General features: G+C 49.8%; 1 protein-coding gene across 1 annotated transcript in view; it reads left to right on the top strand.

Annotated features, from left to right (window-relative positions):
* The window catches only part of pibf1 (progesterone immunomodulatory binding factor 1), a 47,479-nt gene that overhangs the window by 14,016 nt on the left and 23,463 nt on the right, over nt 1-10,000 (top strand). Inside the window, exons 10-11 of the mRNA XM_031558226.2 lie at nt 5,672-5,837; nt 7,375-7,525. Of these exons, the coding sequence (XP_031414086.1) occupies nt 5,672-5,837; nt 7,375-7,525 (317 nt within the window). The remainder of the gene's footprint in view (nt 1-5,671; nt 5,838-7,374; nt 7,526-10,000) is intronic.

The following is a 10,000-nucleotide window of genomic DNA, read 5'->3' as shown; positions in this document are numbered from 1 at the left end:
AAAAGACTGTAAAGGGAGTATTAACCCTTTGGATTGACATGTGTGTAATTATGATAGGTGTCGCTTGTCTGCCAGGGATGACTTGGCACGCAAGGTAAAATGTTCATGAAAAGACAGACAGCATTCTCTGTAATAGCCTTACCCCATCTTAATGGCGTCACATATACACGCACATACACACACATACACACACACACACACACACACACACACACACACACACACACACACACACACACACACACACACACACATCAGACAGCATTCTCTGTAATAGCCTTACCCCATCTTAATGGCGTCACATATACACGCACATACACACACACACACACACACACACACACACACACACACACACACACACATCAGACAGCATTCTCTGTAATAGCCTTACCCCGTCTTAATGGCGTCACATATACACACACACATACACACCCTCACACACACACACACACACACACACACACACACACACACACACATCAGACAGCATTCTCTGTAATAGCCTTACCCCATCTTAATGGCGTCACATATACACGCACATACACACACATACACACACACACACACACACACATACATCAGACAGCATTCTCTGTAATAGCCTTACCCCATCTTAATGGCGTCACATATACACACACACATACACACCCTCACACACACACACACACACACACACACACACACACACACACACACACACACACACATCACACACACACACACACACCCTCACACCCCCTCTGGGAAAACAGCTCCAGAAGTGACGCTTCATGCCAAGTCAGCAAGAGTCTCTAGGCTGAAACTTACCACAACAACGGTAAACATGCAGTAAACAAGCATCGTGGCTAGGTCATGTCATAGCATCAGCGCTATCCTCAGGGTTAAGACTAGGTCATAGCATCAGCGCTATCCTAAGGTCTAAGACTAGGTCATAGCATCAACGCTATCCTCATGTCTAAGATGAGGTCATGTCATAGCATCAGCGCTATCCTCAGGTCTAACGGTGCAAACCCATGACAGCGACGCGATACGCTTCCATCGCTTTGAGTGGGCGTGTTGTAGCGTGTGGAAATAGCATTTTCAAACCGTCAGAGACGACACCAAACAATCTGATGGGCCGCTGCCGGGAAAAATCGCTCCTCATTTGCATAGGATTCAACATTTTCCAACTTTTATCGGTCGCGTCGCCCAAAACGGTGGTTTACGTCACAATGGATTGGCTCCCGTTGAAATGCATGGGATTAGAATATCGCGTCGCTCGTAACGGTGTCATGGGTTTGCACTGTAAGGCTAGGTCATGTCATAGCATCAGCGCTATCCTCATGTCTAAGGCTAGGTCATGTCATAGCATCAGCGCTATCCTCATGTCTAAGGCTAGGTCATGTCATAGCATCAGCGCTATCCTCATGTCTAAGGCTAGGTCATGTCATAGCATCAGCGCTATCCTCATGTCTAAGGCTAGGTCATGTCATAGCATCAGCGCTATCCTCAGGTCTAAGGCTAGGTCATAGCATCAGCGCTATACTCAGGTCTAAGGCTAGGTCATAGCATCAGCGCTATCCTCAGGGTTAAGACTAGGTCATAGCATCAGCCCTATCCTCAGGGTTAAGACTAGGTCATAGCATCAGCGCTATCCTCAGGGTTAAGACTAGGTCATAGCATCAGCGCTATCCTCATGTCTAAGGCTAGGTCATAGCATCAGCGCTATCCTCATGTCTAAGGCTAGGTCATGTCATAGCATCAGCGCTATCCTCATGTCTAAGGCTAGGTCATGTCATAGCATCAGCGCTATCCTCATGTCTAAGGCTAGGTCATGTCATAGCATCAGCGCTATCCTCAGGTCTAAGGCTAGGTCATGTCATAGCATCAGCGCTATCCTCAGGGTTAAGGCTAGGTCATAGCATCAGCGCTATCCTCAGGTCTAAGATGAGGTCATGTCATAGCATCAGCGCTATCCTCAGGTCTAAGGCTAGGTCATGTCATAGCATCAGCGCTATCCTCAGGGTTAAGGCTAGGTCATAGCATCAGCGCTATCCTCAGGTCTAAGGCTAGGTCATGTCATAGAATCAGCGCTATCCTCAGGTCTAAGATGACGTCATGTCATAGTGAGTGTGTAGATGTGGGAGCAGTGGTGTGACATGCAGTGGTGTGACATGCCTTTTTCATGTTGCGCTGTTTTTGATTGACTTTCTCATGGCGCTGGTAACTTTCTGTTTAGTGCCTAACATGCCATGGATAACACGTCACACACACTCTGCCTGAAGGTTTATGTATAGATATGTACTGAAAGAAATACAAATAATTCAAGAAATCAATAGATACATTAGTGTTTTTTAAATATAAATTGATAGTAGATAAAATAATAAATAAATAGGTCGATTTACATGGTAGTGGTGGTTGTTGTTGTTGTTGTTTTTCTCTGGTGTCCTGAGGCGGGGGGGGAGGTGGGGGGGGGGTGGTCCTCTACAGCCCCCCCCACACAGGTGCTTCCTAATCTAGCCTAACAGGCTTGCGTCTCAGGTTCAACTCTGTTTCGCAACTCTGTTTTCCTTTCCCATATTCAACTTGTCAAATCACAACTCGGGCAAAAGTAAAAGAAAATGACACTGTTGTGCTGCTTTTGCGCTGAATCTGTCAACAATAATAAAGCAAAAAAAACAAGAAGACAACATTGATCAAGTCAAGGTTTTAGGAGTACAGTGTGTGTGTGTGTGTGTCCCCCCCCCCCCCCCATAAGGGGCTGCGACCTTATTTGCCCAAAGGCCTCTGGAGCCTCACTGCTGGCCGCATGGCTACCATTCCTCCTGATCAAGGGAGAACAGTTGTTACACATACCCCACATTCCTCCTGATCTGGGGTGGTGATCAGAGAGAGAAACACACACACACACACACACACACACTTATAGACAGATGCTGCAGGAAGCCCCCTCCCCCTCTCAAAAGCCCTGCCTTACCCATGCCTCTATTTTAGGAGAGGGAGAGGGAGAGAGGGGGGAGAGAGAGAGCGAGAAAGAGAGAGAGAGAGAGGGGGGAGAGAGAGAAAGAGAGAGAGCGAGAGAGGGGGGAGAGAGAGAGAGAGAGAGAAAGAAAGAGAGAGAGGGGGGAGAGGGAGAGGAGGGGGAGAGAGAGAGTGAGAGAGGAGAGAGGGGGGAGAGAAAGAGAGAGAGAGAGAGCGAGAGAGGGGGGAGAGAGAGAGAGAGAGAAAGAAAGAGAGAGGGGGGGGAGAGAGAGAGAGAAAGAGAGGGGGGAGGAGAGAGAGAGAGAGAGAGGGGGGAGAGAGAGAAAGAGAGAGAGCGAGAGAGGGGGGAGAGAGAGAAAGAGAGTGAGTGAGAGAGAGAGAGAGAGTGAGAGAGGAGAGAGGGGGGAGAGAGAGAAAGAGAGAGAAAGAGAGGAGAGAGAGAGAGAGAGAGAGAGAGAGAGAGAGAGAGAGAGGGGGGAGATACACACACACAAAAACAGGAACATTGCCACAGGCCAGATGACCATAGACAAGAATATTATCCCAGAGTAGTTCTGAACCCCGACATTGTCTTTGTTGGAGGTCTGAGCTGGTCTAGAGTATGTTTAAAGATGTACGATAGATTTACAGTTAAAACGTCGATGCACGGTAGATTTACAGTTAAAACACCGATGTATGGTACATTTACAGTTAAAACGTCGATATACGATAGATTTACAGTTAAAACGTCAATGTACGATAGATTTACAGTTAAAACGTTGATGTACGGTAGATTTACAGTTAAAACGTCGATGTACGATAGATTTATAGTTAAAATGTCGATGTGCGATAGATTTATAGTTCAAAACATAATGAGACACATCACAGGGAACATTTAGCTCATAATGTAGTTTCTCTGTTTACCAGGCAGGATTAGTTAGCCGTTTTGGAGAATGTCAGAGAATGGAGAATTCTTCTGAGTTTAGTATGGTTTTAAAAAATGCAATCATCACAACCCTAAAACCCAACCCAACACAAACAAACACACACACACACACACACACACACACACACACACACACACACACACACACACACACACACACACACTTTCTCAAGTCACACACGAGCAACTCTCACTCTCCCACTCCCACATACCCTGGACCTAATATGCAAAAGACTTCTCAGGAACTAAAATTGCGCTTCCTAACTAGATTCTGGAATCTTGAGGTTAGGAAGTCCATGCCAACGATCCTAACCCGTAGGTGCTGTGGTGAGGAAGTCCATGCCAACGATCCTAACCCGTAGGTGCTGTAGAGAGGAAGTCCATGCCAACGATCCTACCCCGTAGGTGCTGTGGTGAGGAAGTCCATGCCAACGATCCTAACCCGTAGGTGCTGTAGAGAGGAAGTCCATGCCAACGATCCTACCCCGTAGGTGCTGTGGTGAGGAACGTTCCCACTCTGCCCATGTTGTTGGATGCGTTTGCAAAAGCAATGAGAAATCCTGATTGTGCTGGTGATTTGCATATATATATATATATATATCGGTGGAGATTGAGGGTTGGATGCATTCCAGAGTGTTGCAGTCGTCCTGTAACACTCGCCCTCTCCTTCCGTTTGCCTGGCGATCGCTGACACAGCAGATTCTGAAATTCAAAAATTGGTTTCTTTCCAATTGGTGCATCTTTTTTCGGCTCTTCCCTCAGTACGCCCTTGGGTTTCAGAGAAAGTGGTTTTTTTTTTTTTTTTTTTTTTTTTTTTTTTTTCCCCCAACAGTCGAGTCGGGTTCACCCAGGGGTGGTGGCACAATGCCCCGAAGGGTTTTACCTGTCAGGTGTGTGTGCAAACCCTACCCTCAGGTCTCAGGTGTGTGCAAACCTTTCCCCCAGGTGATGTGTGCTTGCGTCAGGCTAGCGCACGTCACACGGCGCCAGCCCTGATGTCACCCACCCCCAGGCCGGAGGGGGTGAGACTTCCTGTCCCATCCCGTTGCCACACACCTCCGGGGGGGGGGGGTTGGTTGGTTGGTTGGTTGGTTGGTTGGTTCCTCTTACTGAGCAGGTTCCACGGAGAGGAAGGAGACATTAGAGACTCCTGTCTGGAGTTTAGGAGTTCAAGATAGTTTTACGGGGAGGAGGTTGAAGATGACCATGAGGACGATGAGCAGGTCCCATTGATGTCCAGCGGCGGGGGCATACTGGAGGAGGAGGAGGAGGAGGAGGAGGGGGGGGCATACTGGAGGAGGAGGAGGGGGGGCATACTGGAGGAGGAGGAGGAGGAGGGGCATACTAGAGGGGATGAGGAGGAGGAGGAGGAGGAGGAGGCATACTGGAGGAGGAGGAGGAGGAGGAGGAGGGGGCATACTAGAGGGGATGAGGAGGAGGAGGAGGAGGAGGGGGCATACTGGAGGAGGAGGAGGCATACTGGAGGAGGAGGAGGAGGAGGAGGGGGCATACTGGAGGAGGGGGGGCATACTGGAGGAGGAGGAGGAGGAGGAGGAGGGGGCATACTGGAGGAGGAGGAGGAGGCATACTGGAGGAGGGGTGGTCCTTTCCCTGAGCAGGTTTTACGGGGAGGAGGTTAAAGATGACGGAGTTTTACAGTGATGAAGATGATGACGAGCAGGTTTTATTGTGAGGAAGATGAAGATGGTGAGGTTTTCTCTCCCTATGTCCATCTCTCTCTCCCTCTCCCTATATCCATCTCTCTCTCTCTCCCTCTCCCAGGCTGAGGCAGCTCCAGGTGGGATCAGACAGTCGTGTGGCAGAGCTGTTGAACCAGCTGAAGCTGAAGACCTTCGAGTCTGAGCGCGCTCAGATGGTGCAGGAGGAGACGGCCCGCTCCCTCAGCCTGTGTCAGATGGAGTGTGAGAAACACCAGAAGAAACTCGAGGCAGGTCACTCACTCACTCACCCCCTCACTCACTCACTCACTCACTCACCCCCTCACCCCCTCACTCGTTCACTCACTCACTCACTCACTCACTCACCCCCTCACTCACTCACTCACTCACTCACCCCCTCACCCCCTCACTCGTTCACTCACTCACTCACTCACTCACCCCCTCACTCACTCACTCACTCACTCACTCACTCACTCACTCACCCCCTCACCCCCTCACTCGTTCACTCGCTCACTCACTACCTCACTCACCTCACTCACTCACTCACTACCTCACTCACTCCCTCACTCACTCACTCACTCACTCACTCACTCACTCACTCACTCACCTCACTCACTCACTCATTCACACACTCACTCACTCACTCACTCACTCACTCACTCACTACCTCACTCACCTCACTCACTCACTCCCTCACTCACTCACTCCCTCACTCACTCACTCACTCACTCACTCACTCACTCATTCACACACTCACTCACTCACTCACTCACTCACTCACTCACTCACTCACTCACTCACTCATACACTCATACACTCTCACACTCACACACACACTCACTCACTCACTCACCCCCTCACTCACTCACTCACTCACTCACTCACACACTCACTCACTCACTCACTCACTCACTCACTCACACACTCACTCACTCACTCACTCACCTCACTCACCTCACTCACTCACTCACTCACTCACTCACACACACCCCCTCACTCCCTCACTCACTCACTCACTCACTCACTCACACACTCACTCACACACACCCCCTCACTCCCTCACTCACTCACTCACACACTCACTCACTCACTCACTCACCTCACTCACTCACTCACTCACTCACTCACTCACACACACCCCCTCACTCCCTCACTCACTCACTCACTCACTCACTCACACACCACATCCCTTCACCCTCAACTTGAAATCAACTAGTTTACTTACTTACATCAGGAACTCCAGTCTGGCACTGAAGCTCACAATTAAATGTCTAGGGATATCATACACACACACACACACACACACACACACACACACACACACACACACCCACCCTCAACTAAATGAGTGAATTAGACCAAGGGGATCTCTCTCCCTCTCACCCTCTCTCATTCTCTCCCTTTCTCCCTTTCTCCATCCATCCCTCTCTTCCATCTCTCCCCCTCTCTCTCCACCCCTCACTCTCTTCCCTCTCGCTCTCCCTCTTTCCACCCTTCTCTGTCTTTCTTATTGGGTTGGGAAAAAAAATGGCCATTTAGAGAACTAGAAAGAATTCGATATTGGAAAGAGTTTGACTGGGACTTGCCACTGTTTGGAAGGTGTGGGGGGGGGGGGTTGTTTTGTAAATAAATGAGTGTTCTAAACCTCTCTCTCCCCCCCCCCCCCCTCTCTCCATCTCCCTCTCTCACCCCATCTCCCTCTCTTTCTACCCTCTCCCCCTTTCTCTCTACCCTCTCCCCCTTTCTCTCTCTCTCTCTCTCTCTCTCCCCCCCCCCCTCTCTCCCTCTCCCTGCCTCCCCCATCAGGTTCTGACTAAGGAGTTTTATGAGCTGCAGTCCTCATCAGAGAAGCGTGTGGTTGAGCTCCAGGCTCAGGTCAGCGAGCAGCAGGTCAAATTGGAGACCTACGAGAGGCTGGAGCAGGAGCTGGACGACGTCACCATGCAAGCTGCAGAGAGTAATACACACACACACACACACACACACACACACAGACACACACACACACACACACACACACACTAATATACCTTTGAGAGACTGGACCGTACATACTCATATACATACACACACATATATACACCTACAAAAGACCAGAGCAGGCTGCAGAGAGTAACGCACACACGCACACACGCACACACGCACACACACACACACACACACACACACACACACACACACACACACAATGTTACGACCAGTCTCGTGAGCCGCAACATAAATTGGAGACAGACCACGGGGTATGCAAAAATAGGGGTTTATTTCTATCTCAAAAATACGGGATAAAATAGTGACTGCAAAACACCAGCATCAAACGCATGGTGAGAATGCCAGCCTTCTGAGGGCAAACAGCGTGGCACACACACACACACACACACACACACACACACAGCGTGGCTTTTATCCACACCTCCTCAGGTGTGGACAATCAAGCTGATTATGCCCATTCACCACCCAAAGGCTGTTGCATGGCCACGCCACTGCAAAGCCAGTGGGGGTGTAGAGGGGCGTAACACACACACACACACTAATATACCTACTAAGGACCGGAAGCTCGGCATCTGCCTTGCATCCTTTTGTCTCTTTTACCTCTCGGCAATGACTAAAAGCCAGTCCACACACACACACACACACACACACACACACACACACACACTCACACACACACTCTCTCACACACTGACTCTTGCTTGTTCGGTTACTGTCTCTCCTACTCTCCCTTGTTTCCTCCGACAACGTCTTCCTCAGTTTCTTCGTCACCTCTGCCATGATGCACATACAGAGAATACTGCGCTCTCTTCCTCTTCCTCCTCCTCTTCCTCTTCCTCTAGCTGACGGGTCTAGTCTTTGTTGCGTGTGTGAGGTGGTGCCATATAAAGCATTGCGTAGTTCTCGCGAACGGTGTTGCTCCCTGTCCCTCAAAGTTACACAGTGTGTGTGTGTGTGTGTGTGTGTGTGTGTGTGTGTGTGCGTGTTCGCCGTGGGAGTTCTCGCGAGCGGTGTTGCTCCCTGTCCCTCAAAGTTACACAGTGGCTGTGGCACAGACCCCATTCTCCATATTACAAGTGCCTGTACCACCACCAAAATGGTTGTGAAGCTGTTATTGTCGTGTAACATTGTTACATAATGTTGCTTTAATGTCTATGTGAAGCCATTTAACATAGAACATATATATCCAATGTTAGAGAGAGAGAGAGAGACAGAGAGAGCCATTCACGCTTTGTCTGGCAGAGGTACTGTGTGTCTACTACAAGGGCGGAAAAAATGCATTCCCGTGTATGGGAGTATTAACCGCAGGGCTGCAGAAGTTTGGCCAAACGAATGTATAAACCGCCGTTAATAGTCGGGAAATTAGGTAGAAATTAGGTTGTTTTCATTTTAATAACCTGATCGAAATTTCATGACTTCAAATGATCCTTGAAAAGTCATGGGAAAGTTCTGGAAAGGTGTCAATCAAGATAGGTGCGCACCTGTGTGTGTGTGTGTGTGTGTGTTTGTGTGTATGTTCGCCGTGGGAGGTTTTAAAGGTGTCAATGAAGATAGGTGCGCACCTGTATGTGCTGAGTCAGGGTGAATCATCAGGGTGACGGTAAAGACTGACACACAACCATCGTTTGGCAGTTTGGGCCGAAAGCGCCCAGGACTACTCACTGGCGTGTGTGTGTGTGTGTGTGTGGTGTGTGTGTGTGTGTGTGTGTGTTCGCGTGTGTTGGCGTTCGCCGTGGGAGGACACGTATCTGTTGGCCCAGGCCTACTAACTCACTGGCGTGTGTGTGTGTGTGTGTGTGTGTGTGTGTGTGTGTGTGTGTGTGTGTGTGTGCGCGTGTTCGCCGTGGGAGGACACGGACCCGTTGGCCCAGGCCTACTAACTCACTGGCGTGTGTGTGTGTGTGTGTGTGTGTGTGTGCGTGTTCGCAGTGGGAGGACACGGATCCGTTGGTTCTGGTGGAGGCCTCTCACACCTTAGGTCAGAGGTTACAGGTCACAGATCTGGACTAGGGTTCGCTCAGACTCCTGTCGGCACTTTTCTCCAGAGCGATTTCAAAGTAGGGAAATGGTGTACTTTTAAAGGGCTTTAGTGTACTGTATGTGTAAACGAAATGAATCAGCATCACAGTGGTCACACAGTCAGGAGTGGTCAGTGGATCACACAGTCTGGAGTGGTCAGTGGTCACACAGTCAGGAGTGGTCAGGAGATCACACAGTCAGGAGTGGTCAGTGGATCCCACAGTCAGGAGTGGTCAGTGATCAGGTGGTCAGGAGTGGTCAGTGGATCACACAGTCAGGAGTGGTCAGTGGATCACACAGTCAGGAGTGGTCAGTGGATCACACAGTCAGGAGTGGTCAGTGGATCACACAGTCAGGAGTGGTCAGGAGTGGTCAGTGGATCACACAGTCAGGAGTGGTCAGGAGTGGTCAGTGATCACACAGT

Source organism: Clupea harengus, chromosome 21, assembly GCF_900700415.2.
Source record: "Clupea harengus chromosome 21, Ch_v2.0.2, whole genome shotgun sequence".
NCBI lineage: Eukaryota > Metazoa > Chordata > Actinopteri > Clupeiformes > Clupeidae > Clupea > Clupea harengus.
The sequence above is the reverse complement of the archived record's forward strand: the minus strand, read 5'-3'. Positions and strand labels throughout refer to the sequence as shown.